Here is a 27961-nt window from a genome sequence, read left to right on the forward strand (position 1 = left end):
ATAGTAAGTTCAAAATGAATAGCATTTCTATTCAATTATTAAAATTTAATATGATAAATGGATTAACTGTCACCTTGTGATCAATTTAATGCATCCATTCTGAATAAAACTGAATTGATTTCTTAAGAAAACAAACAAACAAAAAACAACAACTTCTGAATGGTAATAATGTACATTGGATTTGGCATAACACATTTCAGGTGGGTAAACAAAATTAAATATGTACAATTATCATAGCTATTGACAGTATTTGCATTTCCAATCAACACTCATTTATAGTCTCACACATGACAACTAGTCTGTTTGTTGTGTGAAATATTGCAGTTTATTTTTAAATGGTTCATAATTTAATTTACAAGAAATTTTACTTTCTTATTTTTCTCTAATTTTACTCTTTCTTACTATCACGTTGTGCTAATGACTGTACATTATCTTGCCACCAAAAAAATTAAAGGTTTATTTATCACATATTACCCTATTTTATTTGTGTGAAAAGAAAAAGAGCCAGAACAAGCATTCCTAGAGAAGTGTGTTTTATTTTTAAATGCTGTCCTAAAGGAATAGCTCACCCAAAAATGAAAATTGTGTCATCATTTACTTGCCTCCATTTATTTCCAAACATGTTTGACTTTCTTCTATGGAACACAAAGGACAATATTCTGAAGAGCACTGGGGTCCAAACAAGTTTTGATTTGCAATGTATAAGATGGAGGGAAATTGTGACCCTGAACCACAAAACCAGTCATAAAGGTAAATTTTTGAAAATCTGGAATCTGATGATGCAAAAAAAAATTAAAGGGTTGTAGTTGTAGAAATGTAGTTTTTAGATATACATATTACTAATCAAAAATTAAGTTTTAAAACATTTACATTAGGAAATTTACAAAAAATCTTAATGGAACATGATCTTTACTTAATATCCTAATGATTTTGGGCATAAAATAAAAATCTATAATTTTGACCCATACAATTTATTTTAGCTATTTCTACAAATATACTCGTGCAACTTAAAACTGGTTTAGTGCTCCAGGGTCACAAATCTTTTGTGTTCTACAGAAGAAAGGAATGAATACAAGTTTGGAATGACATTAGTGCATGTAAAGTGATAAGAGAATTTTGAGTTCTCATCTGAGGGGTCATATGATGCAATTTAAAATGTTCCTTTCTCTTTGGAGTGTTACAAGCTCTTGGTGCATAAAGAAGATCTGTAAAGTTGCAAAAAAGTTAAGACTTGTCCACTCCCTCCTAAAACCGCTCGTTCTAACACACCTCCACATGTCTACCTCACAATGTGGGAAGATTTGCATAGCTCCGCACAAATGTTTATGCAAAGAAAGAAGGCTTTTATTCTCGCTGTTAGTAGCCTACAGTGTGTCTGTGGCACTAAGGCTGTTTCTTTAAAGTGGGGCAGTCTGTGACTCACAGCCTGTAAGTAAGTTTTTTATATTTAAATTATTTGCCAACGATGATTCAAACACAAGTTTTGAGCAGTGTAGAGTAGAGCTTGTTGTTTGTTGTTTCTCCGATGACAAATGCAGATATGGTTTTATGTTTACGCAGCACTATACGCAACAGTATAAGTCATTATAATCAGTAATTATGTCCCCACTGGATGCAACAAATGCCTCGTTTGTAATGGGTTTTATTGGTTTTGTCTCTTCTAGTGATGTCCAGATCGCGAATGAATCTTTCTATTTAACTGGATCTTCTTAGTCTAGCAGTACATTGACTGAACTGCTAAAAGAGAACCGATGATATAATGTGCACGAGCAGAGCAGCCGGACTGAGTTTCATGCTGCTGGTCTGGGAGATGACACAGTATGTTAAGGGGCGTAACATTTCCGTTACACACTTGAGGCATTCGGCCAATCACAACGCACTGTATAACTGGCCAATCAGAGCACACCTTGCTTTTTTCAGAACAATGAGCTTTGTAAAAATGTATGCATTTATAGAAAGGCAGGGTATAGAGGAGATACAATAATGTACAGTATGTGGTAAATAATGTGTTTTTGAACATTAAACCGCATAAACACATTGCATTACACCAAATACATAAAATAATGTTCTTTTTAGCAGCATCATATGATCCCTTTAATACCGTCAAGATAGTTTAGCAGCTAGCCTGGTTGAAAAGGGTGTGCTGGTATGAGATAGCTACTGTTGCTATTTAAGGTTAGAGGTGGTTTCATACTGTGCACAATCTATTGGAAAAACAGTTGTTACATGTAACACATTTGTTCTTTAGAACCTCTCGGGAGCAGGAACATTACAGGCCCATAACTAATGACTAAAAGTGCAATCGGAAATAATTGCAGACATTTACGGATCCTCTGGAGAAAACAACTTATTTGATGGGCTGTAGTTTATATGTTGGATGTCTAACAATGACTGTATAGTCCTGATTCTACTTACAAACAATAGTACAAAATCTATCAGGAAACATAAAAAAATACATAGAATTACCATGACAGCATATCCAAAACATCATGGCAGCATGGTACTTTTCTGTCCTTTAAATATTAGTTAAGAATTAACTTTTTGTGAAGCTGCAATGCCGAAGAAGCTCACTGTTTGATGAATTTGTGTATGTACAGATAGATGGGAGAAATCTGAAGGCTTTACTGTATTTCTGAGATGATCTACCATCTTGTCAGATCAAAATACTTCTTAATAAATCACTGTAAGCAAACAGTTTTGAAAAAGCACAGTCTCTCTTTAATTCCGATGTTTTATTCATTATAATCTGCTGATGAATTGTTTTTCTCTAGTCGATGTTGGGGCATGTCTGTGTGCACATTGGGAGGGAAGGACAGCTCTATCAGAGAAGGTTTAAGAGTTTAGCACTCATTTCATCTCGCTGGTTCTCTAATCGCTCTTTTGCTCCTCAAATAGTGCCTCTGTTCTCACTCACGAAGCTATCAGAGATCGTCTGTTCAAATTCTGAAAAGTGCTAAGCCTCAGGCTGACAACAGTTCCCATCACACACATACGTCCTCGCTCTCTCACCTTTGTTTCCACCTGCTGATTCTCACTTGCTCTCTTTCACCTTCTAATTCCTCTCACCTCTCCAATGCTTCTCTCCTCTAATGTCTTTTCCCTCTTGAGCTGTGTCTAGATTTGTCTCATTCAGCCTTTGAAAAAGAGGGGGGAGAAGAATTGACTCACCTCCTCCACCACCCAGAAGTGTCTTGTTAGCTGAAACAACAAAAAGAAAACCGAGCACTCTTCAGGGAAGATGTCAGAGACATTACAGCAAGAAAAAACTGCGGCTTAAAACCAAATTAATGTCTTGCTGGTGGCTGACAATACAAATTCAATCAGAGGTTAGAAGGTCAAGTATGAGAATAAGTTAAAGAACTCTATATTAATACACTACCAATGTTCTTGGAAAAATTTTTCTTATGCTTACCATCTTCATTTAACCAAAAATCAGTGTAAAAAACTTGTGATTTGCTGTGGTGGCAAAGCTGATTTGGTGCACAACTAAGTTTCTTACCATCATCAGTGTTGAAAACAGTTGTTCAGCAATAATTATAAATATCTTTAAGTGATATTTAATTTGTTCCTGCCAACAAAAAATATGAATTTGTTTTAAAAAATGGTAGTGTATAATATAATATTTTTCACTATATGAACCCTTTAAATGTTTAAATCTTATACAGTTTTCTGCTTGCTTAGTAAACTAAGCTAAATAAAGTCGTGAGCCTGGACATTTAAAGTGCTAATTGACATTTCCATCAATTCAGTAAAAATCAGGTTCTTGAACCTGTGTCATAGGTGAAACAAAAGCCTTTACCCACTTGTACAAATTAAACTTGTAGATGCAGAGCTAATTTTTCATTACTAGACCTGAATGAAATATAAATATACTCAAAAATTTGCATCGGGTACAAGGCTGTTGCACAACAATGAAGCACTGAGACAACATTGTTTCATGATCAGACAGTGAAGTTGAAACACAAATGAGCAATAAGATTGCTGATTATTTTTTCCCATTTAAAATTCATTACACCTCTGCACATGGACATTAAACCGCATGATAAGTGATGAGCTTATGAGCCAACAAATAATTTACCAGATGGAGTTAATGTAGGCCAAGACAAACACATTTTTTTCAAACAAATAGACACAGCCTCTGAAGAAAGGACAAACATGCACACACACAATTTAACAACGGAGATAGACTGACAAATAGAAATCAGTAAGGAGAGAGAGAGAGAGAGAGGTAACCATAGCAACCCCAAAGCCCAAAGGTTTGTTACTGAAACCTAGTTAATTACACAGGGAGGGCAAAGGAGGAAAGATGGAGACAGACGAGATGAAAGAGACAGGAGAGACGGGGCAGGAAAGATGTCATTTGCAAGTGGATGTCCCTCTCTGTTCTGTCTGTCAGAGAGAAAAAAAAATACCAGTGAGAAGAAAAATAGGGATCAGATATGCACAGAAAGCAAAACAGTGGAAGAAAGAACGAGCGAAGGCTGTAAGTTGATACCCCAGGGAGAGAGATTTGCCATCTGCTTAAACCCTGTGTGCAGTGTCTTACCCAGGGGAAGGGTGACAGTAGTACCATAGAGATGATGATGTTCACACACACACACACACACACACACACACACACACACACACACATGCACACACGACTCTGTGAGGCATACTGACATGATGAGATTGTATGTGGGAATGTTCACAAAATGCAATCTTCTTATTCAGAACTGTAACAATTGCTTTCAGGCAGGATGAAGTGGATCTACGAAAACAATGTCCATGAACATCAATACAGAGGTTGGGATTGTAAACAAAAATACTGTGCTGATTCTTAGTGTCAATTCGACACTGCAAAGCACACAGCAAGAGGCAATATTTTCAATTTAATTTAAGTGAGCTTTATTGGCATGACAAAAACTGTACATTTGTATTGCCAAAGCAGTTGCAGCTGGGCTGCTTACAAATAGTGCACATATGTATTATCAGAAAGAAAAAGAATAATAGTAATAATAAAAATATATTAAAAGTATTAAGCATGTAGTGCAAAAATAATTAGTGTATGTAAGTGTATAAGTTAGAAATAAAATAAGATAAAGTATTAAATTTAAAGAGGCAAATTATACATCTAAGTAATATAATACAGTAATATGGCATAACATAATCTACATGTGCTGGACACACCAGATCAGGGCAGGTTGAGTGTTTTCTCTTTTAGTGACAGGCAGACACATATTGAGCAGTGGAAGACACAGCGGTTCTTGTGTTCTCCTAACAGATACAACATACAGCAGTTTCTCCTGGTTCAAAAGAGTTTTAAATGTACGGCAATGATGAGAGTTTACGTGTGCATTAGGATCACACAGAGAGATTAGAAAAACATATGAAAACATTAAATGAAAAGAACAAAAGTGAAAAATTTTATTTTTTTCCTTCAAGAAAACAGCACAGCATGAGTTTGCTTTACAATACACAAGACAGAGACCAATTGAGAGTGGGTTTTTGCGTTTTATAATAAATTCATTAATTAGAAGAGCTGTCAGAAAAGTTCTAGCTCTCATTTTTCTTTTTTTTCTTCTTTTTTTCAGTAAAAAAGGGTTTAAACATGATTAAACATTTTTAATGGCTTAAAATCATAATTAGTATAACACAATATAGGGCTGTAAAGTATTTATTATATAGTGTGCCAATTAAATTAATTGAAAAGAAAAGCCATTCCAATTGTAATGTTGAATAGACATCACAAAAATAAACTAAAAAAAGATAATTTTGATTCAACATTGCGTAAATAATGATAATATATATATATATATATATATATATATATATATACATATATATATATATATATATATATATATATATATATATTCATGGATTTTCGTTGGTGAAAATTAGCAAAACAGACAATAAAGACAATACTGTGCCTAAAATTAAACACAATATTAACTTTGATTACTGAACTATTGTATAATATTACTTTTGCAATCATGTAGCAAGCACAATTGCTCTTGTGATATTATTATATCATATGATATAAATATAAAAAATAAAAATAAAAAACATACAGGGCCACGTTTTGCACTCACATCTTGAATTTTAGGGGCATATAACTTCATTCTGAAACCCCCCCTCGTGCAGTTAGTCATTTGTCCTGCATCATGCTCATTATAAACTGTCTGCAATGAACAATAAGATAACAAACCAGTTTGCGCCATGGTGGGGTGTGTTAAATGCATTAAACATTTTAATGCATTATTTTTACCAAAATTAATCGCACCCAATTAACATGTTAAATCGACAGCCTTATATAATATAATAAAAACTAAAGTATTGTAAATAAATATTTACTGCATGCATTTATTAGTCAAACCACATCAAGTGTGATTATTCAGAAAAGGGGATGGTCAAATGTTTGGAACGGAAGTCTGTTTCTGAAATAGCCTGCCACCAAGGAGAGGTGGTGAAACCAGTGAGAGAGAGAGACGTTGTGTATGTCTGAACAGATGTCCTTAATGTCTGACACTCCAGAACCCTGCAGACACTTTGGCTTGTGCACTCGCATTCATAAACACACAAACATGTACTGTACATAACACAAACCTCCTCTCAGGTGGACAGCTTCATAAACATTTTATTTACTCTATACAATTACATGCAAGTCAAAGTCAATCCAACTCATAGATCAGTGCACTGATAGCTCAGGACATGCACACTGCCTTACAGTCACTTGCAGTCGGGAGACCCTTACAGCAAACTGCATGCCATGCATTAAAATTTAATACGACAAAACCACAAAAAAAAAAAAAAAAAAAAAAACACTGATAATGCTGTACACAATCACATTATTGAAAAGGTGAATCAAAGTTTCAATGAAAAAGTAAACATTCCATTAATTATACATTGACAATACTCTGCAAGCGGCTAATGGGAATAAAAACTGGCTTTGGTGAGTGCATAAAATTCTTAAAGATACCAGTTGGTTGGCGATTTTATTTAGAAATGCAAGCTTATGGTTTATGCATGATCAAACACCAAGATGCCTGCTAAAGAAAATGCTTGGAGTGCAATAGCTAACTTTTATGCTACCTAATGAAAATGTATTATCTCAAGTCTATCTTTGTCAAATGTGGTGAAAATTAAAGTTTGAACCTTGCTGTTATAGGGTTTTTTATATTTATTTAATAAAAATGAATGTTCATAGAATAGTCGGATATTAATTTATATGGCTATACCATAACACACACACATTTACTGTTCTCAAAATATTTCGACATTTTACGTAGGCCTTAATGAAATTACAATATCCTGTTGAAAGATGGATGTTGTTTTGCTCGTAAAATGATCTATGTAAAAACAAAACAAAAACACACGTTACTCCGCTGAGGAGAGGAAGGGGTGGAGTGGCGCGAAAGGGAGAGAGCGCGAGGCGCGTCGCCCTGAGTGACAAGAGAGAGAGTCCGAGCGCGCGCGATGGTCACAGCGCGCCTCACTGACTGAAGATCGAGGCGGTAAAAAACACAGAGAACGGGAAAAGTCAAGACCTTTGGGGAAAAGAAAACGTGCTCTAGAAAACAAAACAATAAATATTTCGCAGAATTTAACCGAAGGAAAGATGCCGTTTACCCAGACTGAGGTATGTTCCTCTAAACAATTCTTCATCAGAGCTACTTGTTACCAACGGTCAGTCTGAGACTGCTGAGGTACATTTATTTTCTGGTCTGCTCTACTCTGACTTCAACTGAAATGAGGCAGAATAAATATGATTTTATACACATTATAAGCGCTGTTCAGAGAATACTGATATATTCTGTCTGAATACGTAGCCCTCTAATTTTCGTTCATTGTCTGCTCTTAAGAGCCTATTTTATTAGGCTGAGGCGGCTGCCACATGGATTTAAATACAGGCGCTTTGAAATAAGATCCTGCATTGGGACTCTCATTCATATATTTGAATGACCTGTTATTAAACGCGTTCGACTGAGTATAGTGCCTAAATGCGCTTGTTTGCTCGTGATAGCTATTTAAATACTGCAGCTATACAATCTGGTAAAGATTTGCATTTGTTTTTGTACTTTAAAACCTGGTGCAGAGTTTTCACAAGAATTCAGGACTATAGTGCATCCGTCTCTGTGCGTGTATCTGCACTGTATTTTCCCATGATCGACATAAAGACAATGCAATACAGTAGAACATCTAATATTATTGGCATTTAAAATACATTGTTATGGCACAGATAACGGACACTGTCCTACACCGAATGATTTTAACTGAGAGGTAAATCAAATCGCATTTTATAGAGGTTGTAAAAGAGAACATGATGCTTGAGCTATGACTTATTTTTACAGTTTTTCTATGGATATATCCTGTTGTTTAAATATAACGTTCAGAGTAAAGGTCTTCTTTTATGCCTATCTAGACCTTCAATAAGACATCTGTGCAAAGAAAGAAAGACAGAAAAATAAAGAGGGAAATGCAGTTTTGGGTTGCATCTTATTTATGAAAGCCAAAGGCACTCTTCTGTAAATCTTCAGGGAAATCATCTTGATTTCTGTAAGTGCAGTGAGGGAGGGAGCGTGTGTGTCTCTCTCTCTCTCTCTCTTTGTGTGTGTGTGTGTGTGTGTCTGTCTGTGTGTTATCATGGAGGCAATACTTCTATATTTTATCATATTTCCTTATTTTTCATCTTTTATTTCCCTGCCCTGTTGGTGACAGCCAGGAATTAGTGGGGGTTTTGTAGAGTCGCCAGCAATGTCACCATAGCCATGCCAAAACAGTATGTAACAAACATGCTTTAAGGCCTTTCCACACTGAGCGTGATGCGGAAAAGTGAGGCGAACGAACGGTGCTTTCAAACTGAACCCGTAACGATTGTTCACCTTCTGCTAATTCACGCCTGCGCCGACCCACAATACATTTTTCCTTATAGATATTGTGACGAGTCAGCTGCCTCCTCCCTGATTATCACCGGCACCCCGTCCTAAATCGCCGCCCTTCACCAGGCTCCCGACTGGAGTGGGTGTGTGAGAGGAGGGGCGCTGGACGAGTCAGGGCTGGCGGCGTGTGATGGGGCACACCTGATGTGAATGGAGCCTCATCCCCGCCGCTGTTTAAAAGCCCAACGCGCCTCTCCTCAGGAGACCGGTCTCTTCCCCGTGCATGCACACTGGTGTCCTCGTGGGTCCAGGAAGGGTGCGTTGAGGGACTCCCGCGCCACCAAGACGTGAGCTGCCGGACCCGCGGTCCGGATGGGAACCGCACCCGTATACACGGCCGACGGGCCAGGATGCCGGGCCGTCCATCCCCTACCAGCGCCGCGGCCAACGAGAGAGACGCGGCCGCTAGGAGAAGCCGCCGCCCCTCGCGCCCCGGACCAAGGAGGGGAGCGCGTGCGGCCGCCGGACTCCGCCCCTTGCCTGGACCCTTCCTTGATGAACACTGCCCGACCTACACAAATCCCGCAGCACGACGAGGACACCAGATTCCCTGTTATTTTGGACACTTTCCCCCTTTGGCCACTTTTATTCCCTTTGTTTTATGATTTCTGTTAATAAAAGCCTCTCCGAGGCCTGACGCCACGCCCACTGTGTCTGTCTTGTGCTCCTCCCGTGACACTGGTGGAGAATGCGGGCAAGGCGGAGCCTAGACAGCGCAGTGGGAAACGTCTGGTGACGTCACTCCCTCTCGCTTGCAAACGTTCGTGAGAACCCAGACTGGGACGGAGGAAAACTGGGGACAGCCTCCCAGCCACACAAGGGGTAAGTGACTTTTCCATTGTCATTTTACCCTGTGGTTGGTTGAGACTGTCACTAAAACCCGGTTTCTCTGTCCCTGTTCTGGTGCGCTGCGAGAGGGAGGACCGCCCGGAGAGGAAGCCCCGCCCACTCCGACCGTTTGGAGCCTGGTTGAGGATGGTAGCACTCCCGTGTGGGCGGCGCCCTGATGACGGGGATGTCGCTTGGGAGGGGGAATGTGACGAGTCAGCTGCCTCCTCCCTGATTATCACCGGCACCCCGTCCTAAATCGCCGCCCTTCACCAGGCTCCCGACTGGAGTGGGTGTGTGAGAGGAGGGGCGCTGGACGAGTCAGGGCTGGCGGCGTGTGATGGGGCACACCTGATGTGAATGGAGCCTCATCCCCGCCGCTGTTTAAAAGCCCAACGCGCCTCTCCTCAGGAGACCGGTCTCTTCCCCGTGCATGCACACTGGTGTCCTCGTGGGTCCAGGAAGGGTGCGTTGAGGGACTCCCGCGCCACCAAGACGTGAGCTGCCGGACCCGCGGTCCGGATGGGAACCGCACCCGTATACACGGCCGACGGGCCAGGATGCCGGGCCGTCCATCCCCTACCAGCGCCGCGGCCAACGAGAGAGACGCGGCCGCTAGGAGAAGCCGCCGCCCCTCGCGCCCCGGACCAAGGAGGGGAGCGCGTGCGGCCGCCGGACTCCGCCCCTTGCCTGGACCCTTCCTTGATGAACACTGCCCGACCTACACAAATCCCGCAGCACGACGAGGACACCAGATTCCCTGTTATTTTGGACACTTTCCCCCTTTGGCCACTTTTATTCCCTTTGTTTTATGATTTCTGTTAATAAAAGCCTCTCCGAGGCCTGACGCCACGCCCACTGTGTCTGTCTTGTGCTCCTCCCGTGACAATATGTATTTCGTAAATGGATTCAACATCATCTGCTGCTCAGTATACAGAATTAAATTAAGATAAACAAGGTTCTACACCAGGAACCAACTATCTATAATGCCTAAAATATAATTATAAGTACAATTAGCATCAAGCTACGCTTGAAAATGTATGTAATTTTTTATGTATTTGCTTACCCACTTTAAAGCTGCGGTAGGGAACTTTTGACGCTCTAGCGGTTAATAAACAGAACTGCTTGCGTCTTGCGAAAGAACATTGTAGCCGGAACTACTTCTCTCTGTTTATGTCTGTGAAGAATCACAAAGGTGCTGGGTTACTACGCCGCAGTACCCCCGAAGCAATCTAAAATAGTCTGAATATAAACACTTATTATAGGTGCACCCTAGTGATTCAGGACAAGCCAAAAACACGGTTTGGAAAATGGATTCATGGTGTACTCGCTTATTATATACATTTTTTTACATTTTGAACACAAACAAAGTTACGGACCGCAGCTCTGATTGGTTATTTTTTACCGGGAGCGATGGAGTTTCTGCAAATGGCAATAGGAGCACTGGGAGGAGCCAGATGAGCTTGATTTTTACACAGATTATCTGTCTCATATTCTACTGTCAGGACATAATGACAGGTTTAATAAATATGTAAAAAATTTTTTTTACAAAAGTTCCCTACAGCACCTTTAAACCATCATCGAGTGCTTGTAATTATAGTGATCTATAGGTCTATAGTTGATTTTGATTAATAAGCACACATCCACTCTTTATAGGTTTAATAACACTACACTGCTAATATTTGTCATAAACCATCTCTATTGCTATAAAAAATAACATGAACTGCATACAAAACACATACAGAAAATGTATTGTCATTATCATATGTCTATTTGCTTTCATATTTCAAAAGAGTAAACACGCTCTGACTTAGAAATCTCACACATGACGAAGAAAACGGACGGTGCTTAACGTATCACATAATTCAGTGGACAATTAATAGAAAAGTTACTCTCTATAAAGAACATGTGAGAATAAATCTGTTCTCAAATACTAACGATAACAAGCACTCAGCATCCACTCTCTTCTCTTATCCAGGATACTTTTCTTCTGTGTTTGTTTACACTGGTTTTCAAAACAGCGCCACCTATCTTGCCTTTTTGTGCAACAGCAGCTGCTACGGTCACATGATCCTAGATCAAATCTTATTGGATGGCCTGTGTTTGTAAAGATTTGTCAGACTGGTTAGAATAAAAATTGCATTTTCGGTGCACGAATGTTCGCATTCCATGTTGAAGAATCCATAGATATCTATTGTTTATTCCAGTGCATCATCACATCCGATATTCGCTTAGCTTTTACATGCTCAGTGTAGAAAGGCCTCTACACTGCATGAGAGAAGCAAGCAAGGCCTTCATCATGCACACACACACCCCACTTCAAACACAAGCCCATCAAACCTAAAATAATTTTAATTACAAGAATACCACCACAACTATGCTTACACTGTTTTTCATTTAAAAGAGCACCTCTGAGCTATGTATTAATATTTTTATTGCATAAAAATTATCTATCCATCAAAAGAATAAACATTAATGAAAGAAAATTGTCAAATTCAAGCAGCTCATGTGATCCACCAAAGTCCATCTTTTGGTCACAAAAACACCACATGAACCACATCAAGAGTGAGACATTTGGGATTAGCACAGTACTTCATACCCAACTCCACTTACACATGGCAGATTACACAGACTTTAGAGTATATCAACTCCAACGCAGATTAACATGGTGCTCAAATTCAGATAAGCAATGAAAGAAAGAGAGCAAGAGGCAGAGAGCAACACAGCTCAGTAAGAAAAAACTCACGAGATTAAATCTGGTTATGGTCTAAAAGTTTTTTTTTTGTTTTTTTTGGCAACCATTTAAAAAACAAACAAAACAAATATGAGAAAATGTCATTGTAACATAATTTACATTTAAGAAACCAAACACAAAGTTTAAGATATAAATTCTCTGTATTTTCAGGTATAGTGATTTGTTTTTGTTTTCACTGCAGATACAGCTTAAAATATTTGTAAAAATCATTGGCAGCAGGCTCTAGTTGTTTTATAATTCACAGTTGGGCCAGTGAGAGTGGAGTGTGTGTCAGTGGGGTCACTCTGCAGTGGGTTGCATGACAAAAACACAGCACTACAAATTACAATAAGGATAAAGCAGCTTCACAACTGACTTTTCTATATATGTTTACATATATCAGCCAAAAAATGTATAGGAACACAGGTGTAAGTCGCTTACAATACAGCTAAATGATTATTAGCCATAGTGAAAAATTTAATACACAGACAATTAGACACAAGCTATTAGCTTTCTACATGGTAATTTTTAATGCAGCTAGTTCACTATAAATAATGGTTTGCATCAAAACAACTAAGACACATTGCACACAAAAACTGCATGGCAGTAGAAAATAGAGGAAAAAGTGAGATGTGCCTCTTACTGGTGAATGGTCTGAGGCTGGCCGACAGACTGAACATACTGTTGCTAGAGAATCTTATATTCTATCAGATATTGGGTACCATACATTTTTAGTTGTTGTTGTTTGTAGAACAAAATGGCAAACAACACACACAAGTAACACTTAGTCTCACCCTGACACTACATTCAGAGCAGGAATAATCACACAGTTCTTTGGGATGGTGTTAAGAGTGGCCATTTAATATGCAAGTACTTCTAAAACTGCAATAATAAAGTGTTCACTCACGTTTTCTAGCCTGGCAGCTGTAATAATCTCACTCTTGATTCCCCAGACTCCCTAGCATTACCAAACACTTGTAATCTGGAGCTTTTTCTCAGTGCTCTCAATAACTCGGGTACAAATTGTGCTTTGCAGCTTTTGAAAATTATTGCTGCTTACAATGCATACATGCATGGTGGTGATCTGGCTCAGTTGAAAAGTATCTCTACAATTTATGGTGAGAATTATTCTGTACAATTATCTGCAGTTAGGGATGGGTAATAGGCTCATCATCATGAAATATCAATAATATTTTTTCAAAAATTAACAAATAATATTAAGATATAATGTTTTTTTGCTGAAAATAATGCCTGTTACCATTGTTAACATACCAGTGAATTGTCCTAATTCTCTACAACAATTTTGGTGCTTCAGCAAAAACTAATAGTAGATTAACTGATGAAAGTAAAACAAATCTTCAGAAAATTATTGAAAGCAAGTAAACCGTCAGTGATAAAATAAAAACCATTATAAACAATATGACAAATAAATACAACAAAGATACAAATTAAATAAACAGTGGTACATTTGGTGATTCACATTTTAAATAATCCATCTCATTCCCTTTTAATATAGCCAACACAACCATAACATGTCAAACATGTTCCACTACATCAAGTATTTTCAGTTTTCCCCCTTTTATTAAGCACTTTCTTTTCATGATACCAGAAACTGAATGTCTTCACAACATCAATGACCACAATCAAACCACTTCTGGAAAATCTGAGAAATCTGAACAAGGTTATGACACCAATACTCTTCTTTTAATCCACTTACTCCAATCTTATAAAAGACTCCAGCTGAATCATAACTTGTAAGTTATTGATTCATTATATATTACAGTAAGGAGATTGATGCACAGCTCGAGAGAGCTCTGAGCTCTTAGTAATGCCCTTTTTAAGGGCGGAAATGCAGTCAGACTACTCTTGCTCTCTGGAGAGGGAACAGCAGTCACACAACAATGAGTGTTTTGTCTTATCCTCTTCCAGGCCAGTTGTCATAGACACAGGACCTACGTCAGTGTCATTTATTAATCAATGTGGCCGTTTTGGTCATTGACACAAAGTTATTTTTTATTTTGCCTCAATAAAATGCTCTTCTGTTAGACACAGATCTCTAGATGTGTCTCGCCCGCCGTGAACAAGTCAAGAAAAGACAGCATCGTCTGAAAGAAAGTATGATAGAGGAGATTGCGTCTGGGGCAGGCAGAGTTTATAGGTAAAATGGGTCTCAAAGAGTTGCTTGTATAGCTCTAGAATCAATGAAATGGAGGCACTATGAATTAAGTGTATGTGGCTCTAGATAATTGGACAAGGTCTGAAAGGGTCCCGGAACAGTCTGAATAGATGGATTTTATTATTCCATGCAAAAACAAGCTGCAAGCTCTGAAACAGTCTTTGATAATGCAACTAGTTTTGAAGTGCTGCTAATTTTAGCATGGTTCATGTTAATAGATTGAGTTCTTGTGTTCTATGCCACAACTGACATAAAGCATGCATATAGACTGTGCTTTGATTGAAAGCATGTCCATTTAAACCCTGCAGCCTTCATTGAAATTACATAGCTTATCAAACACAAGCGTGTTAAATCATTACAGCTCATTTATAATTTACATGCAGAGAGACCCATTCAAGTAGAGCTACAACTTTTTTGTATTTGTGCTCAGTTACTTAAAATGATACAGTGTAGTGCAGGAAGAACGGATAAATGCCTTTATGTGTTCACGCACAGCATGGTGCCTTGCAGTTTGGCTCTAAATGTGCTATAAAAAAACAAGTGCACAGGCCTCCCATAGGATGCCAAACACTGCTCAGCTTAGTAGAGATAGTTTCTGAACATGGTTCATTTCACTCTCTGCTCGTTGAGTGGGGTTTGTCAAACATGTGGGCAACTTTGTTCACTGACCTAAATGCATGAATTGTCTTTATATAAAAAGTGGCACTTTTTATTCACCACACAGTGGGGGATGTTTATTATGACATTTTGCTCTTTCTTGTTATGTGAAATACTGATAAGAGAAATTTACCCACATTAAGTCAAATTCAGACAAACCTAATTATTTTCTTCCTGTGTGCATGCTCTGATTTTGAGTGTTTGTTTGATGTATATAAGCACTGGCTGAGGGACAGCAAAAGAGGTATGATTGGTTGTTTGTATGTGATTGTCTGTGTGCGTGCTTCAAGGCAGAGAGAAAGCGAGCAGTAAAGTATCAAGCACTTCAATTGTCTGCTTATTTCCAGTGACTGCATTATTTACAAAAAAAACTGGCAGCATAAGATAAAGAGAAGGAAAAGGGAAACGGAGAAATAGGAGTGACATGGTCATGCAAGAGAGAAATGCTATTTGAAAGAGAAAGTGGAGCTAGTTGAATTGCATCAGTGTTACTTCGACAGAAAGTGATTTACGCATTCATGTCACTGTTTAAGTATAATTCTAATAAAAGCCCATCTCATCTAGCTTGAAGGGTGGATTGTATGTTGGTATAAAAACATTGGGATCTCAAATGGGAAGGGAGATTTGGAAACAAAATGAATTAATGTAAACAAATGAGAAAACAGAAAGGAAAATGGCTGGAGGTAGTGACAATGACAAATGTATGTCATATATTTATCTTATTGATGGTATTCTCACCTCAAGAAAAGTTAACATTATACAAAGCAATCTTAGAAATTTGATGGCAATAATACCACTTCCTCTAAAGAATAAAAGAAGGATGAATCTGAAAGAGGAAAATACACTAAAAGACTGGTGAATAAAAATTTGATTTAGCATGTACCTGTTCATAGGGACCACAAGAGAGAAAAAGATGAGTGGTGAAATGTAGAAAGAAGATTAATAAAATATATAAATAATTTCAGTAGAAAATGTAATATATAAGGTGATTCATAACAATAATCTTATTTTGTGTTTTCAGACAACAATAAACAAACAATAAAAGAGCATTTTTCTCATCAAACCAAGGATCTTAAAATGTTCTGATAAACTTCACCGTCAGGAAAATTAAGTCTTGCCCATTCAAATTATTTTTGAGATGACTGCTTAGTACACATTTTATAGACAGATGAGATTTGCAGCTTACACTTTCAGAGTTTAAATTAGGAATAGAGGTTCATTTGTATGTTGCAGGTGCAGATGTACAAATCCAAATGCACCCCCATCAAGGTGCCGCATTTGACTCCATCTTTCATGATTAAGAAAAGGTAAATAAAGCCAATTCATTCTCCACTTCATAGGCATTCAAGTTCATTCATGTATTTTCTTTGCACCTTATGAATTACACTACAGTCACGCTGACATCTTGGCATCATGCATAAAGGCAAAGAATTCTGAAAACAGTGGCATGTCACTCAAAACACATCAGCATAAACTGAAATACAATTTGAATATTGAATATTTTCATGTCACAGAAAAACCCATAAATATAAACATGAATGCCTTAGTTTAAGTTTCACTATCTGTCTTTGTCTCTGCATTCCTATCATACTTTGACTATGATGCGACCAGCTATAGGTATGCTTTTTAAATAAGCCTTTAGCCTTTGAATATACATTCAAGGTTTTGTTATTTTAATGGTTTAGTTCTCTCTCTTGCTCTCTCACTCTGTGCCACTTTAGTGCATCTTTATCACATTCACAAGCTACTGGCTCTGTTCAGTGCACAAACACTGAATTTAATAAGGACATAAATCAGTATAGGCATTTATGCATTAATGGTTCACAGATTACAGTAAATGCACTGGTGAACATCCAAGAGGACTGGGGCCAAGAGAGAGAGAGAGAGTGAGAAAGCACATTGGAATAAGAAGGGAAAATGGGGATATGGGAACAAACAAGGTGCGTTCCCCTCTCTGCTCATCGACGCATCCCTGTCACACTTACCCTTCATCCCTGCTTCTCCCTCTCTTTGCTCCTGGTTGTTCATACTAAAAGGCAGCAGTGTGTGGGTGTGTGTTGAGAGGCTGGTCACATCCCTTCGTCTCCTGCCATTTTCACTCCCGTTGCTGAATTACCCCTGATTACCTTTAGCTAATTATCATCAGATCTTAAGGGAGCAAAATACACACACACACATATTACCTTTCAGCATTGCAGAGCCACTGGCAGTTAAAGATCTGAGACATCAGTGGACTGCAAAAAAAGAAAAAGAAAAAAAGAAGGATACCTTGGCACCTCATCAAGGTGTTTGTATGCCACTGACAAAACATCTCTAGCACTCATATATATATATATTTAGAGTTCCATTGACAAACCTTTTTTAAAACAGAACTGCGCTGTGGACTATCACTACAACACTGTAGACTGGAGGCCTAGAGCACTAGTTTCACAGGCATGTGCTGATATGGGAACTGAAAAATACCCTGACACACAATTATGCCCTCCGGCAAATGCTCTGCTATTAAGGCGTCTATCTTCATAGCCCCAATGTAAGTCACATACAGTCACTCACTGTTCGGTAAAATGCCACATTGGCCCTATACCAATCATGTCATATTAACCAAGTTTACTGCTCTTATGTGCAAGGGACCATAGAGTAACACAAAGCTCGACATTTCTTTACATTGTTAGCCTGCCAATACAACAACGTTATTTATCAGTGCTTGTTGTGAATTAATGATAAACTGGATTTGCTGGGGAATACATTTTTCATGATGTACTTGAGTAATATTTTATGACAAAGCTGTGTGAGGAACAAGAGAAACCATTAAGATTTCATGCTCCTTCGTGATCCTAAGACAAAGCCCAGTGAGTCTGTTTTTGTGTCAGTGCTGTGAATATGTGTTGTTGTGGATACTGGGCCTGACAGTCATTTCTGCCACCAAATTTGATTCCAATAGGTTCATCAATCTTCCTTCTTACCTTTCCTCCTCCATCTGCCCCTCTCTCTCTTTTCCATTCTCTCTCCCTTCTTTCTCTGCAAATGAGAAATTGAAAGACAGAGATGGGCAGGTTACGTGCACAGGATGGTAAAAATGTTTGACATGAGCTTGTACATATATGCATGCACCTGAATACATGCAATCACCCTCAAACATGCAAGGGCATACAAATAAAAGCACAGATCTGCCACCATTCTAATAAATTTAAGATGGAGGAAATCTGTACCATCAGCAATATTAACAAACCTGGAGCAGTGGAACTGCACCACCCTACTCCAGGTGAACATTATTACTGTCCATTTTCAGCATTTACTCAAGCACATCTAGGGATGGAGGTCAGTGCGAGCATGACAGCAGCACTGATATAACCTCTTATAATTTCTCATCATAATCTCTTCCCTAATGTGACTGTCAAATTATACCAAATGAGAGAGAGGCAAAGTGAGAAAGGTGAACAGAGAAGGGAAACGTGCTGTGTATTTGTATGGTTTTAAACCCGCTAGACATTTAAGGCATCTGCTTCAGTAGGCATTAGGTTTTTTCGACCATCTAAGAGCATTGATTGGCGAAAATTCCCCAATACGTTCATAGATTTTAATTAGCCTTCTTTGTCCTTATTACTCCTCCTCTCTTCAATTCCCTTTACATTAGCTGTGTGCTTTGGAAATGCTCCCTGTCTCCTCACACACGTGGTACTATGGGCCTCTGATGATCCATCTTCACCAGGCTGCTACATCCACATGGTGCATTAAATTTCTGCAATAATGTTTCTGATCACTCCCAATCTCTGAATGGACTGTGAAAAGGCAATTAGACTGGGAGCCAGTGGGACCCAGAGGAGACTTTCAACATCACAAACACAAATCAACCACGTCAGGCTTGGGAATTTAAACAGATTCAGCACACTATGATACAAAGAGAGTTAACAGTTGCTGGTTCAGAGTCTCAGTCCCAAAGCACTAGTTCTAGAAGACATAAACTGCAAACACTCAAAGCGAAAATCTAAATCTATGAAAAAATACACTGCATAATTTCAGACTCACCTAAAAATAAGCTTGGTCTCAGAAATCTGGTAGGAAAAATCTGGTGGTCAGTCTTTACCTAATACAGAGTCACCCATCATTTCTTGCCCTACATCAGTCATGTCAACAATGTGACCCAGTTTGTAACAACATGTGTGTGCCTTGACTTCTGCAATTTTGATCCTGGCTATGGCTAAGAGCAGTATGTAAAAGAGATTTTCCACTTAATTCTGCACACTGAACTTGACTTCACCATTTTCAGAGTTGATATTCTTTGAAATATAGTTCTTTTTAGGTCGAGCCAAGTTTAAAGAGAAAATGACACACTGAATATAAAAGTATTCTTTCCTGTTCTGGCACTCTAATTCACTGCAATTTTTTTTCTTCACAGGTAACACGGTCTCAAAGATGAGGGATTACAACATCCCCGTGTTCTGTCAATCCTCATTCAAGAAAACACAATCATCATGATGTCAATTTTGAAGGGACACACTTCAACTTCAATACACATCATTGCCTCGGATATACTCTTGCTGTACAGAAGTGATGAAATTTTTGGCAGCTTCTACTGATTGACACTGGAAAAAATTCCCAGGGTTTTTCTTATTTCAGTGCCTACAATTTATAGGAATCCTACAGTAAATGCAATTTTCATTGGTCACTTAAGCTGAAGGACCTTCCGCCCTTGATCAATTTCTTATCTTGAATTAAGAGGACAATTGTCACTGTTCAAACTCTTTAAATTGCTCAGAACTACCATCCAAAGGATAATGTGGGATACATGCTAGATGGTAAGAATGGTAATTTGTATTTCTGTTGTAAATAATACAATATGAATACAGTATAAAAATGTGAAAAGAGTTGTGTGGCTGGATAAAAAAAAGATTATGCGGCAGAACAAAATCATTTCATATTGACAACAGAATTGAAGTAGACACGAAACGAAAATAAAGAAATAAAGACTCGAGAAGGATCAAAAAAGCAGATTTAGGCAGAATGAAAATTCGGGATTGACACAGGAGGATCAGCAGGATATAAAGGAAAAGGGGAAAAAAACAGTACGATTAAAAAAAGAGTATAAGAAGAGATTATAAGAGATAACAGATGCACAATGGGCGGTTATGGTGATGGCCATGATGAAAACCTTCTTCAGATCATAGAAACGTTTGAATGAAGGATAGAGAAACAGACAAGAGATGAAGAACAGAGAGAAGGTAAAGTTAACTTGCCTACACATGTTTCAAACTGTGCAGCAATTAGAGATGGAGCTTCTCACGGTCACTGACAGCCCCAAACACAACAATTATGCACTTGCACACAAAAAAGTTGCTATTTTACACTAGCTTTTGCTAAACGTATAAAAAAATTACTTTAACATAAAGGCATTTTTTATTAGTTATTAAAGAGGCCTTTTTGGTTATTTTGTTTTTGTCTTCAGGCTCCCTCCACTCTTTTTGAAATACACAAGCCTGAGAGCTGATTTCTTTCTAAAAATACCCAAATGTATACACCCTGGGAGAGCCACTAAATCTGACATTTAAATTGCTTCCATTTTCATGTAACGCACCTCATTTAAAAAGAAAGACAAATATAAAAATGAGAGAGTAAATTGGCCTCATTGCAGGTCTTGATGCCCAATTCTGATTTGTTGCCTATATCCCAAGTTTTTGGCTGTCCGTTTACACGATCTTTCAATTGTGACCCATATCCGATTCATGTGTTTACACTTGCCATACCGCCTGAAACACGATCACAATGCAGCTATTTTTATATTATCTTTGCTATTATAAATAAGAACAGAAAAAAAACAGTACAAGTAGCCTACAAAGATACAAAAAATGCATTACCTTTATCATTTTATATCTAAACTAAAGCATTCATGTACAAAAAAACGATCAAATGTAAAACTCTGTCATTACAAATACATTTATTAGTAAAACTACAAAAGCAGTTCAATGAAGTGCAGCGAGCGATGCCCTCTTTTCTTTTATTGTTAGATTAACATTGTGATAATGATACAGACGTCCTATCTAATATAATGTTACACATCAGACGTTTTCCCCCAACAGTTCCCCAAGTGTTCACTTAAGACAGAGCAGATTATGTCTACGTGGGTTCTGAAATACTGTAATTCTGTATATTTGTGTATTTATTGGCATTGTGCACCGTTATATGATCGCACTTCAGATGGCAGTCAGCACGAGAAGCAAGTGGAGATAATATACAAATAATTATTCTTTTTTGCTTGTAGGTCAAAATAGCCTGTGCGAATTTACAGTCATTTGACATCTGAGGTCACATATGACATCGTTAAACGGCGGAGAACTACTAAATTGTTGCAGTTTCAATGACGTACAGAATGCAATGCCTGTGGCATTGGCACATATCTGATTTATGTATGATTTATTTCCAGATATGAATGAGGCCTAAAACCAATCTGAAAATATTTGAATACATGTGCTTTTTTCCTGTTTACACTGTCATAGAACAGATCCGATCTTTGTCACATATGAGCAAAACTCAGAATTGGGTCACATTTAACTGGCAGTGTAAACGAGGCCAAAGTGACAACAATGATATCGGATTTAAAAAAAAGAAAAAGAAAAATAGATTCGTCTAACTAGATTGGCATAAACATTGTCTGTACGGTAGTAAACATTTGGGGAGGATCAAAACCTTTTATCAAAGTTGTCCCAAAACAATACCCTTTATTGTATTCTAGGACAACTTTGATTAACTTTTTTGATCCACTTCAAATGTTGACTACTGTAGTCAAAGCAAACAAGATGAAAGTGTTTCCAATAAAATGAAATAAATTCCAATACAAGCAGTCTATTCTCTTCCTAATTTCCCTCTCTTAACCTCAATTAATCCATTTTTTTCACACTGTTTAAGGGTTTGTTTCGGATGTAGTTGCTGCCTAAGGTAAAAGCGTTTGTAACCAAGAGTCAGCCAAGCAACTCCCATCTGGCCTGGCCTGCAACACAAACAACCTTGAGTTCAATCCCATAGGATGGCAGGCACCAAAAAGAATGAGTACACAGCAGGGAGCAATGCACACCAACCCTTCACACATAAATACTCACAAAAACAAGTACATTTTGAATTAATCACATCGGAGTATGTTAATGTCTCAAAATTGTGCATAAATATTTTAATGGGCAAAAAACTATTTCCTTTAAAAATAGAAAAAATATGTGTCAAGCTGGAAATTATACAACTATAATGTAATTAAAACTTTTTTTTCCCTGGAATACAAGTGCATACAATACAAAACATTCCTGACTGGTTATTAATTATATTTCCAAGACTAATCGCTCTTTGGCAATTTAAATAAAACTGAATGAATAAATGCAAAATATTTAGTGGTTATAAATCACTGGCCCAAAAGGAACAACGGGCCATTCTTATTAATGAACCCTGATGCAAAAACTTTGATTGGTTATTTGAAAATGAAAATGAGACAGGGTTTTTTTTTGTAGAAATAGTACTGGATTTATACTTTTTCCTTTTGATACATTAAAGATCTTAATATATAGGCATAGATTTAATTATTATCATTAAAACTAATTAAAAATAATTTCTTGCAAAAATTCCTTCCTTCTTCTGTCTAACATTGATAAGAGTCACAGACAAACCTTCACCAGTACATACACAGGAAATTCACAATCCCCAGACATATAGTCAATGATTAGTTAAACAGAGTGAAATCTCTGTTGGGTATTCTATCTATGTAGACTCTCTGAATAATTCATGCTATTTTCAAAACAATAACAACCAGCATCCATTATGCATGTCAATTTGTTGTAAACGTCTGTGGTTTTCATCTAAATCTCAATTGCAAATCAGGCCGAAAACGAGGACTCTATCTGACCCTTCCGTGAACTTTCAAAAACTTCAAAAAAAAAATTATTAGTAATTTATTCAAACACAGTTCACTGTAACATTTGATTTATAATAAGACTCAAGGTCAATCCAGGAATAAACCTGTAATTGTTTTTCTAGGAACCCAAATGTCAATAACATTTTAATATAAGTTCAGAACAACCACCTCACACCTACAATTTTCAGTGTATAATGTGGCAATGTAATCGTTACATTCAATCCATTTGCCATTGTCTTCCAGTCCATTTTTATTCTAATGTTATGTCTAATGATCCCTATCTGTCAGTTGTTCTGTAAGGTTAAATAGAAAGCCGTTCAGCTTGACTGATTTTCTCTGATCTTGCTTACTAACCTTTTACCACCTTGCAATGTTTTTCACATTTAAGCATAATTCCTGTAAAATTCATACCATGTTTTGTATAACAGATATTTGGATAATTTCACTGAACTTTAAACCAAATGTAACCTCTCTATTTAGAAAAATTCTTAGATAAAATATTTTCTATATTCTATATTCCACAGGGCTTGTGATTGCAAGTAAAGAAGGGCAAGAAAAACCTGCATTTTCAAAACTACACTGACCAAGAATACTGACTTGAGACATTGGGTTAAATTACCTCTGCAGAGAGAGTGGGGTACATTGCCTGGAATTATGGCCACAGAGAGCCTAGTTGAACTCCGTGATTGGTTGTTCCTACTTCTCCTATGCCTGACATTATTGGTTGAAGTCCTCGAGTTTGCTGCAGCCACAGCTGCCGCTGCAGAGGCAGCTCTTGGGGAGGCGGAGCTTCAGGGAGATGTGCCATGCCCCTCAACTTGCAGGTGTGATGATGGCTTCATTTACTGCAATGACCGTGGCTTGAGTATCATCCCACCATTACCATTAACAGCAGCTGTGCTGTATCTGCAAAACAACCGTATAGACAATGCTGGGCTACCAACATCTTTAGAGCGACGACTGACTGTGAGAGTAGTTTACCTTTATGATAATGAACTTGACGATTTTCCAACACATCTGCCTCCATCACTACGAGAACTTCACCTACAGGACAACAATATACGAACTTTACCCCGTTCCGCTCTTGCACGGCTACCCCTGCTGGAGAAGCTTCACATGGATGACAATTCTGTTTCAACCGTAAGCATAGAAGACAAAGCATTTGCAAACAATCCAAGGCTGCGTCTTCTTTTTTTGTCACGAAACCACCTCTCGAGTATACCATCAGGACTCCCTGCATCACTTGAGGAACTCCGCTTAGATGACAATCGCATTTCAACTATTCCAACACATGCATTTCGAGGTCTCTCCTCTCTAAGACGTCTCTTCCTTGATGGAAATCTGCTGGCAAATCAACGTATTGCAGATGATACGTTCTCCCGGCTGTCTAACCTCACGGAGCTCTCTCTGGTTCGTAATTCGCTCCAGGCACCACCATTAAACCTTCCAAGTATGCATCTCCTTCGACTTTATCTACAGGACAATGCCATAGCTCACATGCCTCGAAGCTCCTTGGATGGCATGCGAAGGCTACAGAAACTGGACCTGTCAGGTAACAACTTGACGACTCTTCCGAGAGGTTTATTCAAGGATCTGGACAGCCTTTCACAATTACTTGTCAGAGGAAATCCCTGGTACTGTGGCTGTAACCTCCGCTGGCTTCATGACTGGTTGCATGAGCGAGGTTCATCTGTGACTGTGCGAGGTTTAACTTGCCATGGACCAGAGAAACTAAGAGGCATGACACTAAGGGACCTTACAAGTCAATTGGAAGATTGTGATGTCAGCGCAGATTCTGCGGGAGGAATGGTTGGAAATGATGGACCAAAGAAGGAGAAAGGCTATTTTCCGACACATGCACCAGCTACAACAACTCCTCCACTTCCGCAGGGTTCACTCTTTACCCTCAGATCCAGGCGACCAGGACACAAGTATTCCGATATTAGCCAGGACAGTCTTGGAGGTGGAAATGGGGTAACAGGTAAATCATTACTAATCAGTGTAAAACCTCTCACACCAGAGACTGTCCACATTACTTGGCAGGCTTCACAGCTAGTCCCCTCCTTCAGACTTTCCTGGTTGCGACTAGGCAACAGTCCCGCAATGGGGTCAATCACAGAAACACTTGTGCCAGGGGATCGCCGTGAGTATTTACTTACGCAACTTCAGCCCCAGTCAAGTTACATTATCTGCTTGGTGCCTCTATCTGGAAACAATGGTAAAAGAACCTCTTTTACAGCAACTGGGGATTTAAACATAAACACAAACTCAGAGCATGAGCACCCTGCTTGTGCCAAAACCGAGACAGATCCCCAAGAGCAGTCTATTTCAGACCAGGACAGTGATCAAGGAACTGACCAACTGTCAGCCCTACCACTTGCTGGAATTATTGGAGGTGCAACAGCACTGGTTTCTTTGTTCTTAATTTTTGCCATCTTCTGCTGGTACGGACACCGTGCGGGGTACCTTGCGCCAGGTGACCATTCTATATACGGCAGAGATGTTGTTGGAACACGAGGTGCCAGCAAACATTTTGATGACTATGTTGAGTCTGGAGCTATAAAAGACACGTCCATCTTAGAAATCAGAGCTCATGGCTTTCAAATGACACCAATGTCTGCCCAACAGCCTTTGCAGCCCAAGGCAAAAGTTGAGGATATGACATACATTCATACTATCTTTCCCTCTAACAATGCAACCCTATATAGGAGCACCCTGAACCACACAGGAAATCCAGGCTATGGAACAAATCGAGGGTACAGAGAAGGGGGAATACCAGACATAGATTATTCATACACGTGATAGCCTTTTTTGATAGGCCCCTGCCGATCCTGTTTCTATTATCAGGTAAAGCAGTTGGGTAAGGGTTCTTTTACCTAAGTTCTAAAGTAGGGGTGTGCCGATTCTAAGGGGACCATTTTCTCCATCTATCATACACAAAAATGTATTACTGGATAGAAGACTAGATTTTTTTACATTTAAATATTTATACTTAAAATAGCATAGTTTTCACACCACTGGAGTGCTTTTTTAATGTGAAGACACTTAAAACCTAAATCTGAATTCTGCTAAGTGAAATGGGTAATTAAGTGATGTTACTCCATGTACAATAATGAATATGATTTACTATTCAAAATCAGGTGTTAAAAAAACTATATGGACTGTTCTGCAGACACTCTACATAAATGATGCAAAACAATAACATGGTTACGTAAAAATGTTCAGAAAGGAACACCTTGTGATACGTGAATGGAGCAGGTTTTCATTCGGCACACCCCTATTCCAAAGTACCCTTTGTGCCTCCTTTATTCTGTTTTCAAAACAATGTTTTTAATGGTCGAAACCCCTCTGAAACATGCTTAAAATACCAATAGTCAGAAGGAGCCAGGGATTTTACTCTTGGTGTTGATGTCATCCAATATTCAGATGATTATTGAAGCTGTTCTTGCATCTTAGTACCAGTGATTATCAGTGTCATATAACTAGCTAATTTTAAGGGTTAGCATGATGATGACGAGTTCTGGGAACAGGTTCATATAGATTTAAATAGACTTTACTGTGTATATATGCACTGGGGAAAACTGATGCCTTTCCATTCTGGGGAATACTGATGATGACAACAAGAAAAATAAATATTTTTGGGGTGTGTTATTCAAATTCAAATTCTCAGTTCTCTCTCCCTCTTTTTATGGGCTTTTCCTTTATTCTCTCTATTTCTTTTGCACGCAGCACGAGGACTTTGTTCCCAACCAAGAGAGCTGACAATGGTGATAATGGTTTTGACAATGAAAGACCTCAAATTGCTACTGGGTTTCTTTTCTTTTAATGAGAGTGAGAAAAGTGGGGTAGAAGGAGACAAAAGGAAAGAGATGAAGGCGCAGAAAAAGGTTTCATGTTCACAAAGAAAATTTGTCAAAAAAAAATAAGAGACTGAAAAAGTGGATATCTTCTGTCTGAAAAAGGAAAAAGAAAAAACACATTTTCCATTCACCACTTGGAGCTTTCAAGAACAGTCAAACTAAATATATAACCTCAGTAGCTTTACCTGCTCAAAAACAGACATGTATTTCAATTATGACGAAAGGAATGACTTCAAAAAAATTTGGGTCATTTAAACTAAATAGAAAGAGGCACTTTAAGACAATCATGATGGGGGCAACACTAACTGATGAATGAACCCAAACTGACAGGCTGACATAGATAATTCAGTCAATTTAGGGCAGGGCTTGTTGATACAGAACATACCAGAAAATATCAAGGACACTAAATCTAGTAGATAACTAGAAAAAAAATCAGACAACATTAACATGTCCATTTCTTTACAATGTTTGTGTGTGAAACAGTGTGCGTATCTACACCCCAGAGGTGCAGGAAAAACAGAAATCAGGGATTTATAAAACATGTAACACTGTGAACCTCTGCATCTTTTGTGTGGGCAAAGAAGGAAGAGAGAGAACAAAGGTCTTTAACTGGTTAAAGACGATCCACTTTTTTTCACAGTCTGACTTTGTGTGACTTAAATGCAGCATTAGCAAGGAGAGTAGCAAGTTAGGGACACTAAATGGATATCCGTACCAGATCTGAAATTTTCCAGCCTTTTCTGATGCATTTTAAAAGTGAACTATACAAAAACTAGTCTATGTAAATCACATCTTTCTCTCCTTATAGATACGGATATACATCATGTTGAATAGTAAATAAAGCTTGTTATCTTTTTCATTGATATATGTATCATTAAAAGTTGTGATGAAATACAT

The 27961-nt window shown here is 38.3% G+C and overlaps 1 protein-coding gene and 1 long non-coding RNA gene across 2 annotated transcripts in view; one reads left to right on the top strand and one right to left on the bottom strand.

Annotated features, from left to right (window-relative positions):
- LOC128027528 (uncharacterized) overlaps positions 1-27961 on the bottom strand; it is a 57197-nt gene that overhangs the window by 22567 nt on the left and 6669 nt on the right. The window lies entirely within an intron of this gene.
- LOC128027525 (leucine-rich repeat transmembrane protein FLRT1-like) lies at positions 7315-27960 on the top strand. The gene is made up of 3 exons (XM_052615224.1): positions 7315-7621; positions 19713-20112; positions 23729-27960. Exon 3 carries the CDS (start codon positions 23859-23861, stop codon positions 26004-26006), a length of 2148 nt encoding a protein of 715 aa, XP_052471184.1. The 5' UTR covers positions 7315-7621; positions 19713-20112; positions 23729-23858; the 3' UTR covers positions 26007-27960.

Source organism: Carassius gibelio, chromosome A14, assembly GCF_023724105.1.
Source record: "Carassius gibelio isolate Cgi1373 ecotype wild population from Czech Republic chromosome A14, carGib1.2-hapl.c, whole genome shotgun sequence".
Taxonomy (NCBI): Eukaryota; Metazoa; Chordata; class Actinopteri; order Cypriniformes; family Cyprinidae; genus Carassius; species Carassius gibelio.